Source organism: Silene latifolia, chromosome 6 (assembly GCF_048544455.1).
Source record: "Silene latifolia isolate original U9 population chromosome 6, ASM4854445v1, whole genome shotgun sequence".
Lineage (NCBI taxonomy): Eukaryota > Viridiplantae > Streptophyta > Magnoliopsida > Caryophyllales > Caryophyllaceae > Silene > Silene latifolia.
In genome coordinates this window covers 5001454-5027415 of record NC_133531.1, presented here as the reverse complement: position 1 = coordinate 5027415, position 25962 = coordinate 5001454, and the positions used below count along the sequence as shown (strand labels likewise).

The 25962-nt window shown below is 44.0% G+C and overlaps 2 protein-coding genes across 4 annotated transcripts; both read left to right on the top strand.

Annotated features, from left to right (window-relative positions):
- The first annotated feature begins 301 nt into the window (after window positions 1–301).
- Window positions 302–18325, top strand: LOC141586105 (uncharacterized). Its single transcript, XM_074407236.1, has 12 exons — window positions 302–380; window positions 481–528; window positions 619–844; window positions 14818–15084; window positions 16120–16256; window positions 16354–16471; window positions 16598–16690; window positions 17349–17423; window positions 17534–17616; window positions 17712–17778; window positions 17864–17934; window positions 18066–18325. The coding sequence occupies exons 3-11, from the start codon at window positions 791–793 to the stop codon at window positions 17876–17878; spliced, it is 909 nt and encodes a 302-aa protein (XP_074263337.1). The 5' UTR covers window positions 302–380; window positions 481–528; window positions 619–790; the 3' UTR covers window positions 17879–17934; window positions 18066–18325.
- Window positions 18326–19222: 897 nt separating this feature from the next.
- On the top strand, window positions 19223–23735 carry LOC141586104 (ATG8-interacting protein 2-like). Of its 3 annotated transcripts, none has more exons than XM_074407233.1 (3): window positions 19223–19398; window positions 21264–22127; window positions 23294–23735. In XM_074407233.1, the coding sequence occupies exons 2-3, from the start codon at window positions 21282–21284 to the stop codon at window positions 23384–23386; spliced, it is 939 nt and encodes a 312-aa protein (XP_074263334.1). In that variant the 5' UTR covers window positions 19223–19398; window positions 21264–21281; the 3' UTR covers window positions 23387–23735. The 3 variants fall into 3 exon arrangements, with proteins under 3 accessions (XP_074263334.1, XP_074263335.1, XP_074263336.1); XM_074407234.1 differs by having other exon boundaries at window positions 19284–19398; window positions 21268–22127; XM_074407235.1 differs by lacking the exon at window positions 19223–19398 and adding an exon at window positions 19399–21008 and having other exon boundaries at window positions 21054–22127.
- The last annotated feature ends 2227 nt before the right edge of the window (window positions 23736–25962 follow it).

Here is a 25962-nt window from a genome sequence, read left to right as displayed (position 1 = left end):
TCTAATCTCTCTCTAATATGTTATATCTCTAATTTCAAACATTCATTCCCCCTAATTTTACTAAGCTAATATACTCAGAGATTCTTGTCGACATTGGTGGAGGGACACGCCGGCAGACCAGGTCTCCGCCGGTGAGGACGCGGTTCAATAAATTACATCTTGCCTTTTTATTGTATACTAATTATGTACTACTCAGTACTCAATACAGTAGATCCAAAAAAATTCACCATACACTAATGTACTACGTACTACTGTGTACTACGGAGTACATACTAACTTGAATAACATCCGACAATCCTTGTACTACTAGTACTATATCGGCCAGCCAAACCATCTCTGGTCAATACATGAGGAGATAGCATGCATGCATGAGGCAAATGGTTAGTGTTTGTTAGTTCATCTTGCATCTGACTTTCCTAATATTATACGGAGTAATATTATAGGGTGTGTAAATTGTAATATTGTCACTATTATTTGCAGACACAAGAAACTTCAAATCATCGTCTCCTCACAGGGCGGAGTATATCCGTGAGTCATCCTTTTCTCTCCAGTCGTTTTTAGCTTGTTTTAATTTCTTTTTTTTTTTTTCATTTGATTTCAGTTTATAATTGCATACAGGTCGTACCGATCTTGGATTCTACAATAACTTCAGCAACATTGATGATGACTTGGATGGTTCAAGTTTGCTTGCTCGGAAGATGGCGTGTACAGTTTCCCCTTCAGTTGTGTCTCTTTCGTGTAAAAATTCTAGTAAGTGAGATGTTTATTTACCGTATTTTTGGAGTTAAAAATGTGTGAATGCAATTTTTCACTCCTCAATTTAGATCAACTATATATTTGTTTAGTACTGTAGTAAGGATGTTACTTATTTTTCCATTGTTTTATTATGACGAGTTTAATTTCATTGTTTTTAACCCCAACCCTTCTTCATCTTTCCTTCTTTCCATAATTCATCTTTTATACTCTTAAGTCTTAACACGTGTCTATAATACATAAAAACTAATTTAAGTAACCACCAAACACAACATTTAACTCATCTAAAGGATTCAAAAGTATTTGGCGCCCCAATTTTTGTTGAAGTCTGCCAATGTGTGCCATGGATGCAAAATGATTAAATAAGCGTAATAGTGGAAAGGGATGACCAGAGATAGAAGTAGGATTTGCAAATGAGGGGGTTAGGGTGTCATTTCAAATCCACTGAAATATAGTGTGCTGGGATGTGGGCTTGGTTTTGAAACAAAGAAAGAATTTGGGAGAAATCTGAATTTATGAATGCAATTCAAGTTCCCAAAAAGGGTGTTAAAGAATTCTCTGAATATTTACTTTAGTTGCAAAAATACTTATATCTATGCTAATATCATAGTATATGTCTCTATGGCGATATTGTTGATGGGGCATATTCTGCACCGCTGACCAAGTCAACACACTGAGCAAGGTCAAAGATATCCACAGCAAGTCAACGACTTCGATAGCCTAGCCGATGCATCCCATCGGCCGCCACACTGGTCTCGGCGTGACAACCCGCGGTGGGACACACATCCGCGTACTCATATCCAAGACCCCTCGGCGGCGAGTCAACTTTGTCCGCCGGCCGCTATAGGTCCCTCGGCCGAGGGGTAGATCGATCTTTCCACCGCTAGCCACTTGGCCACTTGGCCACTACGTGACAAAAGGTGAAAGTCTATAAATACTCCTCAACCTTCATTGAGGAAAGGATCTCACAATTATAACCTAAATACACTATTCATCCTGTAATATCTCCCTTATCTCTCTACAATACGCATCTAGCCAAGTAACACAAACCTTAATCCTTTAAGTTTACGACTTGAGCGTCGGAGTGAGTACGCTTGGCACACAAACCAAGCCCTCGCCTTCGTTCATTGTTGCAGGAGAGGCCGAGTGGGACGATAGGAGCAAGAAGGATTCAACTCAAGACATTATTCTACAAGCCACGGGTGGTAACTAATCACTTTGCTCCGGAATTACACCCGGAACAATTGGCGCCGTCTGTGGGGAAAGACACTAGAAGCTAGTCACATTCATTCCCAAAACAAAAAAAAAAAAAACAAAAACCCACCCAAAAAGCTAAGAAAATGTCGAAACAAAGAAGAGGTGTTCGTAAATCGACGAGCCCCTCCACCCGGATGATACCTTCAACAATTCGAGTCGAGCGACCCTCCACCGGCGAGTAATCCAACCGGAGTTCGGGATGCCGATAATGCCGATACGCCGCCGCCACCAACCAGTCACCATCATGGGACATGTGGTTGACATAGCAAAACCGAAAATGGTCCCGGACCTAATTAGCAATGCGTCTGCTCACACCGTCACACCGACAAGAGCGGCGGAAACCACCCAGAGACCAGGGGCCCAAAACGTGACTCCGAGAAATCTGAACGGAGCACTAGGAGAAGTTGACCCGGTCAAGACGCCGGGGGAGCCCAAAGTGGGCGCGGTAGACCTAAGTCCTTCCCGCACTCGCGGAAGGACAGCGTCCCCCGCCACACGAACGAGGCATATCCCAAAGGAGCCGAGGAGTCCGACTCGGCGAGTTGGAGAAGGAGTCACAGTCGAAGAAGGAGCCCCTCCCGCTACGAGGGGAGAAGCCCGGATAGGGATGCGAGGAGCCGATCGCCACGTGTCATTCAACACGTGGTCAAGCAACCCCTCAACGCCTACGTCCTAGAAGTCCCGGTGCCAAACAAGCTAAAACCGCCACCCCTATCATACAAGGGGGATAGCGATCCACCGACCACGCCGAGGCTTTCGAGTCTTACATGTCGGTATGGGAGCGGCCCGACGAGGTCCGGTGCCGAATTTTCCCAACAACTCGCATGGAATGGCTCGGAGCCGGTACAAAGGGCTTCCCGATGGCTCGGTGTACTACTACGCCGACCAAGGGCGCTTTCCTAACCCAAGACTCTGCAATAAGAGAAGGGCCGCAGAGACCTCCGACCTCCTAACTATCGACAAGAGGGGGCGAGTCTCTCCGAAGCTACGTGAAGAGGTTTGATGGAGAGGTCCAGCAGATTCGAGAAATCAATCCCGAACCGGGCGCCTTCGCATGATGAAGGGCCTCCCAAAAGGAGATTTAGAAAACGAGCTCATCAAGTGCGGAGGCCTAGGTTTGGACGCCGCAAGGAAGTTGGCTGACCAAGCCATCAAGGTGGAAGACTACCACAAGACTTGGGAAGGCCCCAGCGAGGCCAAGCACTCAGAAAGGAATAGCCGCCGGGAGAATAACCCGGACGAAAGACGCCGTGACAACAATGGGTCACGATCCGATGAGAGACGCCGTGAGAATAATAGGTCACGGCTAGAGAAGTCTGCCGAGAAACAAAGCTCGGCGAATGCCGGGGGGAGCTCGGGGACATACTACAAAAAGCGATACGATGATCACACCCCCCTAGTCGCGTCGGCCGCCGATGTTTTCGCTTTGAGCAAAAACGAGGGCCAGAAATGGGAAAGACCCCCTAGGCCGAGAAGTGATGGTGACACGAGCCAGTACTGTGAGTACCACGGCCACACCGGACATCTAACCAACGATTGCCGACACCTGAAGGATGCCATTGAAGAACTGATTCGGATGGGAAACCTCGGCAAATATGTTGCCAGAGGACAAAAACCAGATGCCGGCAGATCAAAGAGCAAGCCCGCTCCCGAGCGAGTAGGAGTGATCAATGTCGTCGTCAGGGACGACGAGAGCGGCGAGTTCACTCCCAGGGCACAAACGGCACTGGATAAACCTTATCGTGCCATCAACTTTGCGCCCAACACAGTGACCCCCGCTTCCAAAGTTCCCGATATGACCATCGGACAGGAGGATTACGAGAGAGTCGTCGCTCTTCACAGCGACCCACTTATGGTTCACCTAGACATAGCCGACCACTTGGTGAAGGGGTGCCTGATTGACACAGGCGCCTACACCAATGTTATGAATAAAGAATGCTTTCTCGGCCTCGGTCTGAGGATTGAAGAGTTGAGCCCCTGCACCAACCCGTTATACAGCTTTTCTGGGGCCGGCATGGTACCCCTGGGGTCAATCAGTTTGCCGGTAAGGTTCGGCGAGGGAGGTGCAGCCAAGAACGTCATGTCTAAATTCGTGGTCATCAACGGTACACCTGCCTACGATGTACTCATAGGCCGGATCACTTTGAGCGAGATCGACGCTGTAATATCCATCCGGGCCCTGACATTGATATATGCCTCGGACCGGGGGGAGGCACATAAGCTCATCTCGAAGAAAGAGGAAGAACCCGGTTTGTGGGAGGTTCACGCTAACGGCCTCTCCGCGACATATGGCTCGAAGGCCGACATGGTTATCATCAGCCCAAACGGGGACGTATCCGAGCACGCCTTGAAGCTTACCTCAGTGACCCCCAAGGAATCCAAGTACGAGGCGGTGATAACCGGAATTGAGCTAGCTAAAGCCGCCGGCGTAACGTATCATGGTAAAGACAGATTCGCTCCTCGTGACCAACCAGGTTAGAGGAGAGTGCGAAGCCCAGGACTACAAGACAATAAGGTATCTAGTAAGGGTGAGAGCTGTCGCTTCAGAACTAGAATCGTTCCGGATACAGTACACACCCAGATCCGGGAACGACCGGACCATCGGCATGATCGAAGGAGCAGAGACCGAGGAGGTAGAGATTGATCCGGGCCGCACCATAACCATCGGTGTCAACCTGGAACCAAAATTCAGAACCGACCTCCTGGACCTGCTGAGAAAGAACAAAGACGTTTTCGCATACTCAGCGGCCGAGATGCCGGGCGTGAATCGAGAGGTGATCGTTCACAAGTTGAACGTACTCCCCACCGCCGCCCGATCAAGCGAGAATGAGGAACTCCTCGGTCGAAAAGGACGAAGCCATCAAAGCCGAAGTAGATAAATTACTAGCGGCAGGTTTTATCATGCCTTGTACTTATCCTGAGTGGTTAGCCAATGTTGTAATGGTAAAGAAATCATCGGGGGCGTGGAGAATGTGTGTAGACTTCACCAACCTTAATAAAGCATGCCCCAAAGATTGTTATCCCTTGCCTCGGATAGATAGCTTAATCGACGCCACGGCAGGCTACACCATGCTGAGCCTGCTGGACGCCTTCTCAGGGTATCACCAAGTGTTTATGGCCGAGGAAGACATGCCTAAATGCGCATTCATCACCGCCAACGGCACATACATGTACAAAATGATGCCGTTCGGTCTGAAGAACGCCGGAGCGACGTATACAAGGCTGGTGGACAAAGTGTTTCAAAATCAAAAAGGACGGAACATTGAGGCATACGTCGACGACGCTATTGTAAAAAGCAAGTCCGACAAACGAGCATCCGGCGATTTACACGAGACATTTTGTTCACTAAGGAAATACAAGATGAAGCTCAACCCAATGAAATGCAACTTCGGTGTCCGGGCAGGAAAATTCCTAGGCGTACTTGTCAGCGCCAGAGGCATAGATGCCAATCCGGACAAAGTCCAAGCAATCCTAGACCTGCCCGAACCAAGGAATCGGAAAGAGGTTATGATACTGACAGGGAGAATGGCGGCTCTCGCCCGTTTCATCTCTCGGTCGGCCGATAAGAGCACCCCATTCTTCAAAGTGCTGAAAGGAAATAAAGACTTCAGTGGGGAGGAATGACCACGCTTTCAAACAACCGAAAGCTCATCTTCGTACTCTCCCAACCCCGTCTGTGCCGATAATGGGGAGACGCTATACCTATACATAGCCGTAACCTCGGCCACGGTCGATCTTTGTGATCATCGGGAAGAAGACAAACAAAGAACACCCAATCTACTTTGTCAGCCACACACTGCTGCCCGCCGAAAGGAATTATCCACTAATCGAAAAAGCAGCCTTCGCCGTCATCGTCGCCACAAGGAAGTTAAAACCCTACTTCGACGCACACCCCGTGACGGTCCTAACCGATCAGCCATTGGAGAAATCCTTGGAAAAATTCGAACAATCCGGCAGGCTCATCAAATGGGCAGTGGAACTCTCCGGTTTCGGCATTCAGTACAAACCAAGGCCTTCGATAAAGGGGCAAGCACTTGCAGACTTCCTGGCCGAATGCACGTATCAGGAAGAGCCAAACCCAGGCATATGGGAGGTCTACACCGACGGTTCCTCCACGGCGAATAGCTCAGGAGCCGGCATCCTTATCATCAGCCCAAACGGGGATGAGTTTGAGTACGCCTTGAAATTCACCTTCTCGGCCTCGAACAATGAGTCCGAATACGAGGCGGTGATAACCGGAGTCGAGCTAGCTAGGGCTGCCGGAGCAGAACACATTGTGTTAAAAACTGACTCGCTATTGGTCACCAACCAAATCGAGGGAGAGTATGAGGCTCGGGACGACGGAATGGTAAGGTACCTAGAGAGGGTAAAAGCCGACGTAGCAAAATTAAAATCTTTCCGCATCCGGTGTGTCCCCAGATCCGAGAACAACCGGGCCGACGCGCTCTCCAAACTGGCCAGCTCAACTATCAAGAATGTCAGCCGAACCGTGCTGGTAGACATCAGAAACGCGAAAAGCATCACTGAGACCGTCGGCATGGTGGGTAACATAGAGACCGAGACAACGTGGATGACTCCGATAATGAGATACAAACTTACAGTGTGAGTTGCGGAGGGCCGCAATCCCTCGGCCAAAATAAAAGGATCGCCGCCGTGTACACTGTGTTCGAAGGAGAACTGTACAAAGATCCGTAATAAGACCACTCTTGAAGTGTGTCGGTCCGCCGACGCAGAGCCGATATCGACGTAAAATCCACGAAGGCATCTGTGGACATCACATGGGGCAAGAACACTAGCCCACAAAGCTCTCCGAGCTGGCTACTTCGCCCACCATGCTTCAAGATTCCGAACGAAGACCAAGAAGTGCACGAATCGTCAAATGCACGCCCCGGTGATACACGCTCCCTCCAGGGACCTACAACCGGTGCTTAGTCCCCTCCCCTTCGCACAATGGGGGATGGACATGCTAGGGCCATTCCCAACGGCCTCCGGGGGAAGGAAGTTCTTAATCGTCGCCGTTGACTACTTCACCAAATGGGTTGAGGCCGTAGCGATGCAGCGAAGACCACAAACGCCGCCGTCGAAAGGTAATGGGGAAAACGTTATAACCCGCTTCGGATTACCCCAAGTTATGGTATTCGACCACGGCCGCGAGTTTTGGAGCGACCGATAATGAACTCGGTTAGAGGAGCTTGGCATCAAGTTTGCGTATTCCTCCGTCTCGCCACCCGCAGAGTAACGGCGGCGGAGCGCCAATAAAACCATCCTCAACGGTTTGAAAAAGACGGTTGAAGATCTTAAGGGAAGGTGGGCCGATGAGCTACCGGCGTCCTGTGGTCCCTTCAACCACGAGAAAAGAAGCAACAGATACACCCCTTCCATCTAGTCTACGGCTCCGGCGGTCTTACCGATCGAAGCGACGGTCTTGCCGACCTTCCGAACGGCCACTTTTGACCCAAATGAAAACGAGGAAGGCCTTAGAGCTTCCCTCGACCTGGTCGAAGAAAGCCGAGACACGGCACGCCTCAACTTGGCCGTATATCAGAGCCGGATGAAGAGAGCCTACAACCGAAGAGTCCACAAAAGGGACTTAAAAGTAGGAGACCTAGTCCTAAGGAAGTCGGCCGCCACCAACAAAGGAAATATTCATGGCAAACTGACGGCCAACTGGGAAGGTCCCTACAAAGTGATCGAAGAAATAAGGCCGGGTACATACCGGCTGACAGACATGGGAGGTGTGCCTCTGATGAGCCATTGGAACACCGATAACTTGAGAAAATACTTTGTATAGCGGCGGAGGTGTCCGAACACATTGTGGACACCCCAACGCACGATCATGACAAGCAAATGAATCACCAAAGTTCTCCATCAAAGTGTCTGTCCCCTCAACGATTTGCCATTAGACGGAAACTCGAAGGGAAGAAACGCTATCGAAGCCGCAACCCCGATTACCTCGGCCAAAACCGAGAGCGACGGGGAACACGTCGGCCGATACGCTAAAAAGAAACGTATACTCAGTGCAATTGAGACGCCAATCTAGCGGTCAATGTGCCTACACACATTGCGATTGCTATCGAGGCCGCAACCCCGATTACCTCGGCCAAAACCGAGAGCGACGGGGAACACGTCGGCGATACGCTAAAAAGAAACGTATACTCGGTGCATTGAGACGCCAATCTAGCGGTCAATATGCCTACACACGATTGCGATTGCTATCAAAGCCGCAACCCCGATTACCTCGGCCAAAACCGAGAGCGACGGGGAACACGTCGGCCGATACGCTGAAAAGAAACGTATACTCGGTGCAATTGAGACGCCAATCTAGCGGTCAATGTGCCTACACAACGATGCGATTGCTATCGAAGCCGCAACCCCGATTACCTCGGCCGAAACCGAGAGCGACGGGGAACACGTCGGCCGATACGCTAAAAAGAAACGTATACTCAGTGCAATTGAGACGCCAATCTAGCGGTCAATATGCCTACACAGTTGCGATTGCTATCGAAGCCGCAACCCCGATTACCTCGGCCGAAACCGAGAGCGACGGGGAACACGTCGGCCGATACGCTAAAAAGAAACGTATACTCAGTGCAATTGAGACGCCAATCTAGCGGTCAATGTGCCTACACAGTTGCGATTGCTATCGAAGCCGCAACCCCGATTACCTCGGCCGAAACCGAGAGCGACGGGGAACACGTCGGCCGATACGCTAAAAAGAAACGTATACACAAAGGTCAATTGAGACGCCAATCTAGCGGTCAACATGTCTACACGGTTAAGACATACATTCAAATCGCCTCAGTCAATGACACAAGAAGGCAAATAAAGGATCGTAATCAGAGTCCCGGCCAAGCCGAGGACCAAAAAGATAAAACCTTGTTAAAATGACTGCAAGAAGAGTACAAACGACGGCCGTCCCCATAAGGATTGCCTAAACTCTACCTACCAGAGCTTTACAAAAAGCAAGGAAACAGAAAAACAAAAGGTACAGACTTGGAAATTGAAGCGCCAAAAGGATGGCGGGGAGAAAGGCTCAATAATTGGCCCCCGAACAGCTAAAGCTATCCGAGATGCCGGGTGAGTCCGGTGACGACCGCCCCTCTCCCTATGCTCGATGCTCCCCTGCGTCGCAGCCACAAGATCATCGGTGGCGGCTTTGTTGAAGGCCGAGCACCTTCAAGCGACTTGACCTCTCATCCTCCTTCACTTTCGCATCATAAGCCGCCTTGGCCTCGCCTCCGAGCCGCCTTCGCCGCCTCAGCCTTCTCCGTAGCCGCGGTCTCCTCAGCCTCAGCCATTTCATCCAAAAGAGTATCAAATTTATCCCATGGAAAGGAGCCCTCGGGGACGAGTCTTCTTATCGCCTCCCTGGTCGCCTCCTCGGCCCGGTCCCGGAACTGGACGCACATTTTAGGAAGGACCTCATCCTGGAGCATTTCAATATCCTTCTCTTTCTGAGCAAGGATAGCCTGCGTGCCCCTGAGCACCTCTGCTTGCTTCTGAAACCGATCCTCCCACTCGTCCCTCTTGGCAACCACAGAGTCGTAGGCGCCCTTGTACCTGTCCCGTTCCTCCATCATCTTGGCCGTGGCGCCATCAGCATCCTCAACTTTGGCCCTCTCGGCCCTCAACAGCTTCTCAGCTTCCTCCGCACGCCCCTCAGCAGCACGGAGATCCAGCTTAGCCTTCCCGGCTTCCCCCCTCGCAGCAAGAAGATCAAACTTGAGCTTTGCAATCAGCGGCCCAGATTGGGCCGTGGCCTTTTCTTGCTCCATGATGAGGGAAGCGGCTTGACGGTTCCATCTCCCCAACTTCTTGTATATTTCCTCACCCTCCGCCACGAGTTCGGTAGGGGTAAGCTTCTGGGGTGAGGAGTCCACGGTGACATTTCGGTCACCCACCTTCTCAGTCGCCTTCTCAGGCTGCTTCCCTGCTTGCCGTTCAGTGAGGACGGCGGCCTCCGACGATGGAACTGCAAAAAAATCACAGAGGGCATCCATGTCACCGTGCATTGCCACGTCAGAAAGCCTATCGTCAGGAACGCCCAACGAGCCGGCTAAATCCGAACCACAAGTTAAATCCGTACCAGTTCGAACCCTCTTAGCTGAAGGGCTGGTGGAAGCAGGCCCTTCCACGGCAACGGCGGAAGCAGACGGTGGATCTTTCCTCTTCTTCGGAGAAGGGGCCTTAGCAACGGTCACCTCTCCCTCAGAAATGTTGATCACCTCCACACGGTCCTTCGCGACCACGGGGGTCGGAGAGGGAGTTGCCACTGATGCAGCCGCCGACTTGGACGCCGCCTTCTTTGATCTTCTCAGCACGTTGCCAAGAACCCGTGCTTGAGCCGTCTCCGGATCCAACGCCTTTGTCTGTCTTTCCATGACTTCGTTAGGAGACAGTCGGCGATCACGTGCTTCAGCCGTAGGATGGCGGATGAGAACCTTTCCGTCCTTATCAAGCCCAAGCCTCTCCAAGTCCTTCTCTGACAGGTCCTGACCAAATCGATCTGCAAAGAACCAAACAAGAGTTATATGAAAGAAGTAATAAAGCTCCAAACAGGAGCATAACAAGTAAAGGTGGGCCTCACACCGACCCTACTCACCACGGCTGAGGGCCGGTATGAGGCCGACGCGGCAGAGCATCTCGTCCTGAAGAATAATCGAGTCGGGGCGAGCCATCCCTCCTCGGATCAAATAGCTGCATTGCCCGCTTCTCATCCGCCGTAAGGGGGACAAAAGAAGCGTCCATCTTAACCTTGCTACCCCGGGAGACGTGTTTCTCATACTCTTCCCGGGTCTCACACCGCAAATGAACGGGGCCCTGGAAAGACCTCGGCAACGGGTAGTCCTCCGACCGGACGTACACCCATCGCCCCCAATCTTTGCGGGAAGTAAGTTTGTTTACGGAGACATATCCAGGGCTCCGTCCGGACGCCGTACCACCCCACCTTTCGGGAGATCGACGGCCGAAGACTATGAAGTCGGCGGAATAGGTTGACCGTAGGGACCTCCCCTTTAAAAAGGCAGAGCCACACAAAGCCGATTATCGTCCTCATGGCCAACGGATGTAGTTGGGCCACGACAAGGTTCATAGCTTTGATGATGGCCACAACATGCTCGTTTAAAGGAAACCGGAGCCCGTACTCCAAATGCTTAAGGTACACGCCGATATGGCCCGGGGGAGGGCAACAGACCACTCGACCCTCCTCCGGGATAACAATTTTATATCCCTCACCGAAGAAGAAATGATCTCCGAACAGGGTCCCTCCGGAACTACTAGCGAATTTATTCGTCCAAACACGGTCGAGGCCAGTCGTGCAGGCCTCGCCATGACTCGGAACAGTCATCCTCCCACCATCGACGGGAGCCCCATCACCGTGATCAACATCAACATCATCCTCATCCTCCAACTCCCCCAGGAGGGGCAGGTCATCTACGGGAGAAGGAGGCCTAGGACCCCCTAACCTTAGCGGGATGGCCTCTAAAATCTCCTCCTCGTCAAGACGCGACGGGGAACCCCCCGGCGCGGAAGTGCTAGCCCCGGCATCAGTGGCAGACATGTTCACAACAAATTACTAGCAAAGAAAAGAAAAATTCGTTTGTTTACCTTCAAAGGAAAAAGTGCTAGCCGGATCAAAAACTCTGAAGATTGGAAGAAAAAAGAAGCCCTTCAGTTTAGCAAGACGAAAATTTTGAAGAAAATTTGAGAAAATGAAATTAGTGACCAAAATCACGGAAAAACTGCCCTATTTATAGGGAAAAAGCCCATAATAAAGGGCCAATCGAGCACGACCATGAAGCAACAACCAATCAACGAGCAAACACGTGTCGAGCATGCAACCACGGAATGTCAATCGTCGCAACAGTTAAACGTCAATCAATGCAACAGTGACCAAGCGTCTTCAACACGCCCGTTCACATCTCTTCAACTATTCATTTTCCTCAACAAATTCCTAGGTATCCGGTCTCCGCCGCCACCCGATCAACCAAGCTAGGAAGCACCGGCGGGGCAATCAAAATCAACCTAAGCACTCTCGGCCTTGGTCACGGCCCGCGTCATATTCTTTTCCACATCGAGTGCCCTTTACGCATCCATGTGGAGGGGGGATATGGTATACGGCACGGCCTAGCAAGAGCCGCGCCGATGCACAAGAAGAAGCCGATCTGAGAAAATTTCTAAAAATTACTTGTGCAGAATACATGCTCAACGTACATCGGAGCCCATACCACGGCATAGACTACGGCGGGGGCAAATTGATGGGGCATATTCGCACCGACCAAGTCAACACACCGAGCAAGGTCAAAGATATCCACAAAAGTCAACGACTTCGATAGCCTAGCCGATGCATCCCATCGGCCGCACTGGTCTCGGCGTGACAACCTGCCAAATACCGGGACACACATCCGCGTACTCATATCCAAGACCCCTCGGCGGCGAGTCAACTTTGTCCGCCGGCTCGCCATAGGTCCCTCGGCGAGGGGTAGATCGATCTTTCCACCGCTAGCCACTTGGCCACTTGGCCACTACGTGACAAAAGGTGAAAGTCTATAAATACTCCTCAACCTTCATTGAGGAAAGGATCTCACAATTATAACCTAAATACACTATTCATCCTGTAATATCTCCCTTATCTCTCTACAATACGCATCTAGCCAAGTAACACAAACTTAATCCTTTAAGTTTACCGACTTGAGCGTCGGAGTGAGTACGCTTGGCACACACCAAGCCCCGCCTGTTCGTTCATTGTTGCAGGAGAGGCCGAGTGGGACGATAGGAGCAAGAAGGATTCAGCTCAAGACATTATTCTACAAGCCACGGGTGGTAACTAATCACTGCTCTGGAATTACACCCGGAACAATTGTCAAAAATAGTATTAAGACGGTTAACAACGGTAAAACTTGTCTTTGAAATTGTAGTATTAAATACAAATATATGAAATAAAATTAAATTTTTTATCTTTTTTATTTGTTGCTTAGGGAATGTCAGGGGCCTTTGAGTGTGGAGAGGGTTAGGAATCTTGACCCCCATACCTTAGGGAAACCCCTCCCTGAGGCACTCTGATCCTAGGTTAGCAACAGTGTTATGATACATTGATACCGTCAACATGAGATTGAAAGATGAAAATGAAACGTCCAACCTCTTGGCTCATTGGCTGGGAGGTAAGAGCCCATATCAGTTAAGCGCCGATAAGCACATCTACGGCTATCTCTTGTTATATTATGTGGACTATCACTGTCTACAAGGCTCTTAGTCCCATAATCAGTTGACGTATTAGACAACTGGGTGTCAGAAGTGAGTGGAAGCTTAGACCAACAACAACATCAGAGCCTTAATCCCAAAATGATTTGGGGTCGGCTGACATGAATCATCTTTTCGAACCTCCATGGGTGAACGCACGCCTCAAAATGCGAATAAAAAAAGGGAAGATGAAAAACAAAAAGGAAGAACGAAAATGTAATGGAAAGTCAAGGTGAACTTAGGGGTTTTAAAATCGAATTCCGTCTTTCTTTTATAAAAACTTAAAATTTAAATCGAGAGAAAAGATTAAAACGATTTTTAAAAACCGAAATAGAGTTAAGGATCCGGAATGAACCAGGTAAAATCTATAAGAAAGTGGTTGGTGAAAAAGTGTAATAAAGGGGAGAAAAATAGATAAATTAATTTCTTTAAATTAAATTAAAAAAAAACACTAAATATGTCAAAAAACATCAAATACTAAAAATCCACATGTATCCTTTCCCTCCATTGTGCCCTCTCCGTCACCATACTCTCCTCAAGGCCCAGAACTCTCATATCCTGCTCTATCACTTTCAACCATGTCTGTCTCGGTCTTCCTCTGCCTCTAGGGATTTTTTCTGTTCTCCAAGTCTCCGGCCTCCTAACTGGTGAGTGAAAGCTTAGACCAACTTGTTGAAATTAGGCATGCCATTAGGTGAACTCATGAGACCCCTATAAACCAAATATCTCTTGCTTAATGACTGCCAGCAGGAAAGATGCATATCCTCAGTGAAAGCGTGACGTTAAGGCGTTAAGCAATGACTTATTTACTTCTTTCATGCAGTAAGAATTGTCATTTGGGATAAGAGTTATTGTTGGCATTTGTATTAGGCCATATACTGGCAGAGCAAAGCAGTTCTTAAAATTTATCACATGCCCACCTCCCCCCTTTACAAAACATGCATATTTTCTATTTATTTTCTTTGGAGTTGTTATCGACTTTTCCATATTTCCAATGGAGTCAAAGGCTCATTACTCTTTGGTTATGGATTATAATGGAATAAATCAAAATGACTCACTAAAGTGGTTGCTCTTCTTTCTTTTGTGAAGTAGCGGTCCTTCGATGCAGTTCTCGACGCAATTTCCATCTTGGGTCATTCGGAAATTTTCTTTGTGTTCTAATACAAGGTAAGTGTGCGTATCCGACTTCCCCTACCCCGCACTTGCGGGAGCGGGTGACTTTAATGTTGTTATTTTTGTTGTATTTTAGTCACTATTTTTAACTTCGTCTCAAAAACAAATGATATGATTTCTGATTGGGAAGGAGTACCTAATTGCATTATCTCTAACAACTTTATGTTTTATGGTTTTACCTAACAAATTCACACTTATAAGTATGAAGCCTTCTGCTCAAATTAGTTGCAATCCATATTCATTATCGGTTAGTTACCAAGTCATATAAATACTCATACATATATGCTAAATAATTTCACATGCTAATTTCTTCTTAACTTATATAAGTGTTATTGTTTAAGTACTTAGTAAATAATTCGCATAACCATTTTTTCTAATTTTTTTTTTATATTTTAGGTGGATATTCTTTTGCCGAGTGGAAAGAAAATAGATGGAACAGTTTCTCTCATCGACGATCATCACAATATTGCAATCATCCATGGAGACTTAGACGGTATCAAGGGGACCTCTCTTTCTTTAGAGATAGCACATTTAGATGTTAATGTGATGTCTTTAGGCCGAAATTCAACTTTTGGTCTAATGGCATCACGTGGGAAAATTAACATCCGGAGAGATGTTTTAGAGTCAGATGACTTAATGTCATCTAGTTGCACTATTTCAGAGGTAACTTATTTTTTTTATGCCTTTGTAAGTTTTTCTAGCTCAATAGTAAAACTAGAGCTTATCATCGGCGGGCTTGGGCCGGACACGGTGCCGAGCCTAACCTAATTTTTTTGCCAAATCCCGTGTCCATTATAATGGGCCAACGATTGCTGCCCGTACCCGCCCAATCTAAGGTAACGGGCTTGGTAATAAAAAGTCCAAAGCACAAAAAACAATGTGTCTTGTGTAAATTTCAGACAAACCTTGTTTATGGTCAAATTTTAGGAACTTGTCTTCTAAGTCTTTATTAACCTGGTCAAATTGTTAAATATGTTTATCAACTCCTTGTTTATGCACTACTTTTTCTGAGCTTAGTTTTCTTTAGTTAATTGTTTGTTTGACGTAAACAGCTCTACATCATTTGTTACGTAGTTTTTTTTGGTTTGTTTTATTAAGTTGTCACAGATATAAAGAAATTGAAAATAAAAAATTAATGTTTAGCGGGTTTAGCGGGCTGGTCCATCAACATTTTCTTTTGTCCATACCCTTCCATTATTTTTGGCGGGCCTATTTTTGTTGTTCGTTACCGGTTTTTTTAATGGTTTTTTTTTTGTTCGTTACCCGCACATGATGAGCTCTCTACTAAAATCCAATGTGTGCTTTTAGATTTTTATTTTCTTACGTTGCCGGCCAACATAGTTATCTCCCTGCTAGAATTCCAACAAGCTACTACTATGATGTATACAATATCTAATATTTTAATTTATTTTTTAGAATATACGGTGCATCATTTATCTTTTTTAAATATTTTTTCTAAAATAGAAATTTGTTCGACTTTACAAGACCACCCAGTTCGAAATAGGTATATATGTAGGCAACATTTTAGGAACCCGATCACGTTCTTCTAACCGAATCGTACCTTCAACCATGCAACCTTCGAATTAACTATGAAGAAATGGACTTTATGATCTATATATTTATTTCTGGATATTTTGCGCTTTTGCGAATTTGACATTGTTTTTTAGTATATGTAAATTGATTTTTTAATCATTTCAGAGCGGGATTGGAGGCCCTTTGGTTGATATTTCAACGGGTTTTGTTATTGGTATGAATGTATATATGCAAAAGAAGGCGACCCTGTTTATGCCAAGTATTATTTTAAACCACTGTTTTCAACAGTTGGTGGATTATGGGTAAAATTTCGACATTTACATTATGGTGTTCGTTTTATTCAATATTTGATCCATGTTGGTGCTTAGCTTATTTTACCTTTAAAAAATTAATGTTTAGGCAAGTGATGCGTCCATGTCTTGGATTGAAGACGAGAAGCATTGATGAGAAGAAATTGAATGAGATGGAGCTAATATATGAGAAATTTCCATCTACGGATGGAATCACGGTAAATGAGGTTTGTATTCGTGTAACATTCATGTATTAATGGTTATTTTTCCTGTTATTTCTTATAGTTTTTCAATTTAATTATATTTGTTTCCTCAAAAAAAAAATTAATTATATTCGTAATCTATTTTTTAAGGTAATAATGGGATCTCTTGCCGATGAAGCGAGAATTTCTGTTGGTGATATTATTATTCTCTTGAATAATATTCCTGTGAGTTCTCCACTTCGGGTAATTTGTCTCTTTAATTTAGTAATTATTTTCATAAGCTGTTTTACCTGATGTTAGCTGATGATAAGATCTTGTTTTGATTTAAAACGGTTTAATAATAATCTTTATTGTATTCAATATGTGAATATATCATAAGATATGACTTGTTGCGTATACATGAGTCCATTTTTGAAATAATGGTCAAAAATAAAATATTTGTCGTTTTGGGTCGATTTTGAAAATATTTGTCAAAATGGTGTCCACGTAGGCTCGGGATTTCTAGACCTGAAACACGCCACTACTAATGGCGTGTTTTGTGAAGGAAACACGCCATTAGTAGTGGCGTGTCTTTACAACAATTTTTTTCCTCAACTGACTGAAATAAAAAAAAAAAAAAAAAAAAAAAATTACATAAGACACGCCATTAGGGGTGGCGTGTTTCCCCTCCGAAACCCGCCATTCCCAATGGCGTGTTTGTTTTAGTCCATTTTTTAATGAAGTTTCTTTCCGTACTCTTTATAAACACGCCATTGGTAGTGGCGTGTTTTAGGTCCAGAAATCCCGAGCCTACGTGGACACCATTTTGACAAATATTTTCAAAACCGACCCAAAACGACAAATATTTTATTTTTGACCATTATTTCAAAAATGGATTCCGTATACATATATATATATACAGCTTGCCGATTTACTTCTCAAATTAGGCAAAGAGAGTCGCAAGAGAAAGAGAAACAGAAAGCACATGATTATTAAGGTTAGTTAAAATTTGGTTTGGCATATGGTTATCAAGGTTAGTTAAAACTTGATTTTTTGGCAATAAATGTTAGTCACAGTTTATATTGATAATTATTATTCTTAAATTAGGTTGTATTACAAAGACCTACAGCTTCTAAACTGGTTAAGAAGAAAATAGAACTCAAATACCCAATCTCACCATATGTTAACAGGTATTTTTTTAACTTGTTTATATCCGATTGTGTGTTTTTCTTTTTTCAGGTTTCTTATTTGACTTAAGTTTCATATTTTTGTGCTTATTTTATAGGTGGCCATTATTACCTCTCGATATCCCAGTTGTTGAATGCTCCTCATACGACTTTTTGAGTTACAAGGTAATCAAAAAAGGTCGTCAAAAAGTAAGTAATGCATAATTTAAACAAGGAATTCGGTTTCATAGCATTTTTTTCCTTATTTCAGAGAGGAATGACTTAAAGTAATGGAGTATCTCAAATTTCGGAGGCCCCGGAAATCCGGAATGATGCCACCAGGTAAATTCTTGCTTAGACATTTTGTCGGCTTTATCTATAGTGGCTATGTTAATCTGTCAGTCTCTGTGTATTTACTATGTACACGATAAGATTATGATTGAAAATAGCCACTAACAATCGCCCTTTTGCAGCCGTTATCCTAGCCGAGCTTTGTTTGGACGTGAGATGGACATGGGTTTTAGGTAACACGTACTTTGGATACCCGTATAACCATCAAAGACTGTTGAAGTGACTATTTCCTGGAAATTAGGATAGTATTAGACTTTTGATGTATAAACTTTCAAGTTGGTCTCTGAAGGATTGTCTTTGTGAAGCGTATTCGACAATACATTGTGCTGTGCTATTAGAATTAGGAGTATTGTTGTTGAATTACACACTCTTTTGTGGAGCTATCTTATATTTGGTTTTCCCCCAATGTAATCGATCAGTATGACCTCATGTCCTCTTCCATTTACACCAAGACCATTCTTTACGGAACCATCGAGTCATTGACTAAATCACGTTATCAGTGAATCAATAATTGTGTCAATGGTCGTAACTTTTTGATTTATTGATTGATAATAGAGGCCCTAAAATAAGCTCAAGTGAAAGCATATTCAAGTTGGGTCACAAATCGATTTGGTTCATAATACGTGCTACCATTTTAAACCTTATCTAGCTCAAGTCAGCTCCATTTCGATTCAATAGAAGTTTACCAGTTTCCTTGAATTATTTTTGAACCGTGTGAATCAACTTATATAGCTTAAGTCAGCCCATTTTAATTCATCACAACCTTACTAGATTCATTTGAATTATTTTTTAACAGTGTAAAAGTAAAAATATAATTACTCGAATCAGGTCAAGTTTTACTCGCTCAAATACACAAGTTTTAAAAAATATGTTGGGAAAAAAAAACCATAATTCCAATTTTCTTACAACAAATCACGGTTTAAAAAAGAGGAGTATGTTAGTAATCATAAATTCTTATTTAAGACGGCAATATCTGTTTAAATTTAAAACGGGTTAAATACATACCATTTTGTGTATATAAAAATGCATGGAAAATAATAATATTTTTATCCTATATTCCTATATACACAACTACACAAGTGGTTTGATACTTAAGTGACTTAACCTATCCTAAATTTAAAATGACCACCTTAAACAAATTTCCAGTTGAATAATATAATCAGAAACCGTTCCTCCTAAATTTTGGTGCTACAAATCTACGACATGGAGTACATGACTAGTTGACTACAAGTTACAAGTATACAAGGATAAATAAACGAAGGGGTGAGGCGGTAAAAATAACTACTTTTTACCGGATGTCTGGGTCACTTTGTTGTCTACCTCATCACTCCACCTTATAATATCAGTTTTCCTCTATTGTTCCATTTCTTCGCATTTCCCGAGGTATTTTCTCCCATCTCTTCCGTCCCCATCACCTCCGATCTTCGCAATCCGCGATTCTATCCATTTTTCGCTGTATGTCTTCGTTTTTCTCTCTCCTTTTTAACCTAATTTTATCGTACTAATTGTAAATCATTGTAATTATAGTTACAATTTCTTGATATTGTGATTTTATGACTTATGTTTTATGTTGAATTATTTGCTTTTGATGTGCGAATTCGATCGTTTTGTTATTTGAGCTGAATTAGGATTAGTTTGATGAGAAGTAGAGATTTAGTGTTGATTTTTAGGATTATTGTTAACTATGATTCTATGATTGTGCTTTTTGATGATTTTGATGAAGATTTAGTGCTTAAATCTTCAGTTTATTAGTTGTTGTGCGTATGATGATGTATGCCCGATGCCGAGTGTATGATTTTGATGATTTGCTTCATCTTTGGATATTTTAATGGCTTTGGATACTGTGTTGTTCATCCTAGTTTCAATGTAAAAAGTTTAGCAATCTTATTTTGGTTTTGATAATACGAAAACTTAATGAGACGGTTGTATGCATACAAACATATGTTACTCCTTCATTTCGGTTGCGCGTTGTGTCCGACGCATGGAGTACAACACGATACTTCGATACTTCATTTTAGACCAAATAATTGAAAACTTCGCTGAAATAACTGCTCCTGACGATTCAAAGTAACACAGATACAAACATGTCTTGTATGCATAGCAAAGTAGGAGGGAAAGGGAGGGGAGGGAAGGGGAGGGGGAGGGGGATGAAGGGAAAGGAAGGGAACAGAAAGGGAAGGGGGACGGAGTATGGCCTGTATGGGTGTTTGGATACAATTTTCCTGTAAATCTTTCCTATGGTTGATGGATTTTAATTTTCGTTGAAAGAGGGAAAATTGATCCCTCCAAATTCCCCCCTCCCCCCTCCCATTTCCCCCCATTCTTCCTTCCCTTCCTTTCCCTCCAAATCCCCTAATCCAAACAAGCCCTTAGTGTTGTATTCCTCATTTACTAATAGGTTTAATTTGGAGGGATCAATTGCTTGATTTTATCCATAGTGGCGGAGTGAGGGATGTTAGCAAGGACGGCCACGTTATTAAATAATGAAAACTATGAATTTTTTTCTTAGAACTTTTGAGTTCTTTTTTAAGTTGCTATGTTGCATTCCTAACCGGTCCTCCTAAGATTTTTAATTGATGTTTAGCCCCTGAATTTCGAATCATGGTTCCACCACCGTACATGTATATAACAATTTCACACAAGATTCACTGAATGTGTATTAGTGGTTGAAAAATATAGAATTGAGTTTCAATTGAAGGTCCGAATAATGTTAGATAGCATCATCACCATCATCATCATCATCATCATCATACGAGGGCAAAATTGTTTTGTTTACATTGCTTTCGACTCTGATGGAAAGATTTGGCTGGTTGAGTTTTCGCTCTAAGGTGATCGTGTTTGTTCCTTAAAGTAATTAACTTAGCTTGTGAGGGTGGATGTTTCAAGGGTTGATGTTTATGTGAGTGATTACAGTGTGGAAGCTGTGATATCAATATAAAGCTTGGTATTGTTGAATCCTGCTTATTGGTCAGCATCTGTTCATCTGTAGAGTTCTCAACACTGTGAAGTATTTAAAAGATAAAAATTTGGAACACCTGTGGTTCATGGCAGTGACTTAGGTGATCGTTTGGTCTAAGTCAGACTTTGGGCTGTGCAAAATGTTTTCGGAGATGTTTCATTGTGTCACTCAATCAGATGAGACCGTAAAGACTTACTTTTAGTTCATAGGATGAAACACATGGCTGATGTAGGCGCATGTTTTTCATTATTAATGTTGCATGACTCTTTATAATATGATATATTTGTGAAATTTTTCGGCATTGTTTTTGGATTAATTCCTTTTAATTCTTATTGATTTTCTTTGGTTGTTTTACTATTAGATAGCCTGATTTCCAAACATGGCTGATAATGAGGGAGAGGAAGCTATCTCACATGCAAATGAAGGTGAAGTTCCGAAGACTGCTGAAAATGAGGAGGGAGCACGTGGAAATGATTGGGAAGTTGTATCACTAACGGCATCAGCATATGCGGCAGCTCCTGGGCCGAAGGGAGATGAATCTATTCATGAGGATAATGGCAGTGCGGTAACTGGGAACGAAGAACCAGAAACTTCGCGGACTTTGTTTATGTCTGGTCATTTTGTGTTTCCGCCAAGTCAACATGAGAATTTGCCAATCGTGCCTGAAAAAATAGAACATCCCACGGGTGATCAACCAGACGACCTTGTTTCTGAAATGAATGTGTTGAAAGAGGGCAAGTTTGAGGAGAAGGAAAATGAAAAATGGGGGATCGAAGGGTTGGATGTGAGCAAAGAATTTCCTGATATTCCATTATTCGAGGAAAAAAGTCATGTTAATGAACAGACCTCTCCGCATGGGCCGAATGTTGATGATAAAGAAGAGGACTTTTATGAGGCTGTTATTGGTGGTTCAGTTGCATATGATGGAAGTGCTGTTGTGAATGATTTAGCTGAAGCATCTAACGATGTTAGAGATCCATCATATCCAATTTCTCAGGTTCCAGAATCAGGAAAGGAGGATGAAACTGATGACTCTGAGCTTCCTTGTGAGGCATGGTGGAAAAGAGGGGTGGCCTCCTTGTGTGCTCAAGCAAAAGAAACTAGTGGATTCTGGTCTATTTTTGTTGCTGCAGCTGTAATGGGTCTTGTCGTTCTTGGACAGAGGTGGCAGCAGGAGAGGTGGCAAGTTTTGCACCAGAGGTGGCAGCTCAGCGTTGGCGATGAGGTATTTAAATGTTGTTCTAGATGTTCATTTGTTGTGCGGTCCTGGGCAAATGTAGAAACTGACTGCATTGCCTAAAAGTCTCCCCCTCTTTACAAGCTTGAGATAACCGATGATCATTTCTCACAAATCGCAATGGTAGTTTAGCTCTGTAGGTGTAAGATTACAATTGCTGCATTGCAGTAAATTTATATGGTAGTATTAGCTACTTATGAAAGTTGCGAGGATTTGACATTGACGATATCTATTATCTATTGCATTGCTTCATGACGTAGGCTGGTGTGTGTGTTTTTAATACTTTTTTATTTATGGATGTATTAGCTCTCACATATCTTTGTAGCCTGCATATTACACTGTACATGTTTCTTCCTATTTTAGGAGTTTTAGGAGTTGCCCTATGCTTGTAAAGTTTGAAGCGCAACATAGAGCATTGAACTGCTAGAGCCAATGCTAGCGAAAGACATATTTGAGTCTCTATTCATGTTCTTAGAATAGGATAGGCCGATAGGTGGCCCTGGAATGGTTAACTAGTTATTTCCTACTTTGCTTTCTGATGGACCGAGGGTATAATCATTCGGAAGAAATTTGTTTCAGTTTGAGTGAGTCACTCCTAAAAAAAAAATTAATTGCTTCTTGGAGTTGTAGAAATTGTTAATGATGATAGCTGTCCATCCCATTCATGATTTGTTTGAGGTTTTGAACCACAAATGATTGTTTTATATGTGTTTTTGCTGTAAGAGTAGTCTCATTTCTTACTTGAATATTACAGCCTGCCTAGTTTTGATCGGTGATGTTTATTACGGTCTGCGGAGTATGTTCTTTTTCTGTTTTCTTTATATTATTGGGTGATGCAAATCTACAATAATGTCTAATACAGTTACTGAAAGCAGAGACTATGACAAGGTTAAATGTGCTAGTTATTTTGAGAAGGCTATTTTTTTTTTTGTTTACACCATGAAAAAAAAATTGTGGCGTAAGTCATTTAACTACTAAGCCAATTATCAATCTATGGAATCCGTTTTGTTATTCGCCGTTCACTTTATTGTACTCTGCCATGAAATGCCGATATAGGGGATTGGTTTTTTGGTTGCTGTATTTCGTGTCATTGAGAATCAGACTTGTTATTTGTCTTTCTGTATCAACTCAAGTGTTCCTATATGTTCTTTCAGAAATCGGGAAGGATTTTATCACGCTTGAAAGATGTGATTATTGGTGGAAGTCGCCGTGGTACTTATGTCACTGCTGCCTCAGCTGAGCATTAAGATGATGACGAAAATTTACATGAACCTTCTTTCATTCCTTGCTTGTTCCGCGATGATGATGATGATAAAGAATGTGATGACTCGAGACAGTTTTCTTGCAACAGAAGATGCTTACTTTTTAATACACTTTTAATTGCTTTCGTTCCTGTTTTGTCAATATTGCTGGTCGGATTATGCTGTTTCCCCTAAAATGGCTTTGCTTGGAGTGCTTAATGTAGAGATGGGAGTGATACGAAACTTTGCGTGATATTGTAAGGTGGAAAACATCGTTCTTTAGGCGAAAGCTGTACAGTCAATATGTGCTGGCTTAAAGTGACGCAGGCTTTGTGAGAACTTGTTTTCATCCAAATGTCTGATGTCTTACAGTCCGCTATTAAATTGGAGTTGTTTGAAACCAAATGTCTGTTATGTAGGCGAAAGCTGTACAGTCAACATGCGCTTTTCTCGGGACAGAAGGTCTTGGTTATACTGATTGACACGAACTATCTGGTTCTTGTGGCCTTGTGTAGTAGACTACTTAATAGAATTTCTCTCATGGTATAAAACCAGAAGAATGTGGCAAAAATTAGGGCTAATTCGTTCATGAAAAACGGAACTGAAGCTCCAGTGTATATTCAATAATGATTTTCCAAGAAATTTTGTGCTGCCCTCCCCTCACTCCGACCGGGGCGCCTTGTTTCGGGAATGCATAATGAAGCTTCCACAAGTGTGAAGCAATGTTGTAGTGCTAAAGTTTTAGAAGGCAACTCCTTCCACAAAATTTAAAGGCTATATTAACCCAAACCACGTCTTTGATTCTTTCTGATTTAGGCAATCGGATTTCTTACCGTCAAAATAGGGGAGTGACGTAAAATGTCCATAAAACATTTTTGTTCCGGGACCATGAAATTCCGAAAACCGTGTATTAGACATTTAAATTTGAACCCGAACGGCTCAAATTGAAGTGTATAATACACGGTTTTTCGGGATTCCAAGGCCCCGGAACAAAATTCTCCGGAAATCACATACAAAGTTCCTCGGGTCAGATAAAGCGGCTGCACAAAACTTGAGTAGCAACGGAAGACATTTGGAGGTGCCGGTATGCAATAAACCAGCATTCGTCGAACCTCAGATAATCGTGAAAAATGGATTAATGCTCGTTTAATGCTCGTTATTTGAGGCTGAATCGAATAGGTTAACTCCTGAAATAACCTCGGACGCGTGAATGAAGAACCGGGAGAAAAAAAAAAGAGGGTAAGGTACGACCTCCCGAACGGGTCAAATTGAAGTTTATAATACACGGTTTTTCGGGATTCCAGGGCCCCGGAACAAAATTCTCCGGAAATCACATACAAAATTCCTCGGGTTAGATAAAGCGGCCACGCAAAATTTGAGTAGCAACCGAAGACATTTGGGGGTGCCGGTATGCCATAAACCAACATTCGTCGAACCTCGGATAATCGTGAAAAATGGAATAATGCTCGTTATTTGAGGCTGAATCGAATAGGTTAACTCCCGAAATGACCTCGGACGCGTGATTGAAAACCAGGAGAAAAAGAAACAGGGTCGGGTACGACCTCCCGAACGGCTCAAATTGAAGTTTATAATACACGGTTTTTCGCGATTCCAGGGCCCCGGAACAAAATTCTCTGGAAATCACATACAAACTTCCTCTGGTCAAATAAAGCGGCCACGCAAAATTTGAGTAGCAACGGAAGACATTTAGGGGTGCCGGTATGCCATAAACCAGCATTCATCGAACCTCGGATAATCGTGAAAAATGGATTAATGCTCGTTTAATGCTCGTTATTTGAGGCTGAATCGAATAGGTTAACTCTTGAAATGACCTCGGACGCGTGATTAAAAAACCGGGAGAAAAAGAAACAGGGTAAGGTACGACCTCCCGAACGGCTCAAATTGAAGTTTATAATACACGGTTTTTCGGGAATCCAGGGCCCCGGAACAAAATTCTCCGGAAATTGCATACAAAGTTCCTCGGGTCAGATAAAGCGGCCACGCAAAATTTGAGTTGCAACGGAAGAAATTTGGGGGTGCCGGTATGCCATAAACCTGCATTTGTCGAACGTCGGATAATCGTGAAAAATGGATTAATGCTCGTTATTTGAGGCTGAATCGAATAGGTTAACTCCTGAAATGACCTCAGACGCGTGATTGAAAAACCGGGAGAAAAAGAAACAGGGTCCGGTACGACCTCCCGAACGGCTCAAATTGAAGTGTATAAAACACGCTTTTTCAGGATTCCTGGGTCCCGGAAAAAAATTCTCCGGAAATCACATACAAAGTTCCTCGGGTCAAATAAAGCGGTCGCGCAAAATTTGAGTAGCAACGGAACACATTTGGAGGTGCCGGTATGCCATAAACCAGCATTCGTCGAATCTCGATAATCGTGAAAAATGGATTAATGCTCGTTTAATGCTCGTTATTTTAGGCTGAATCGAATAGGTTAAATCCTGAAATGACCTCGGATGCGTGATTGAAAAACCGGGAGAAAAAGAAACCGGACCTCCCGAACGACTCAAATTGAACTGCATAATACACACTTTTTCGGGATTCCAGGGTCCCGGAACAAAATTCTC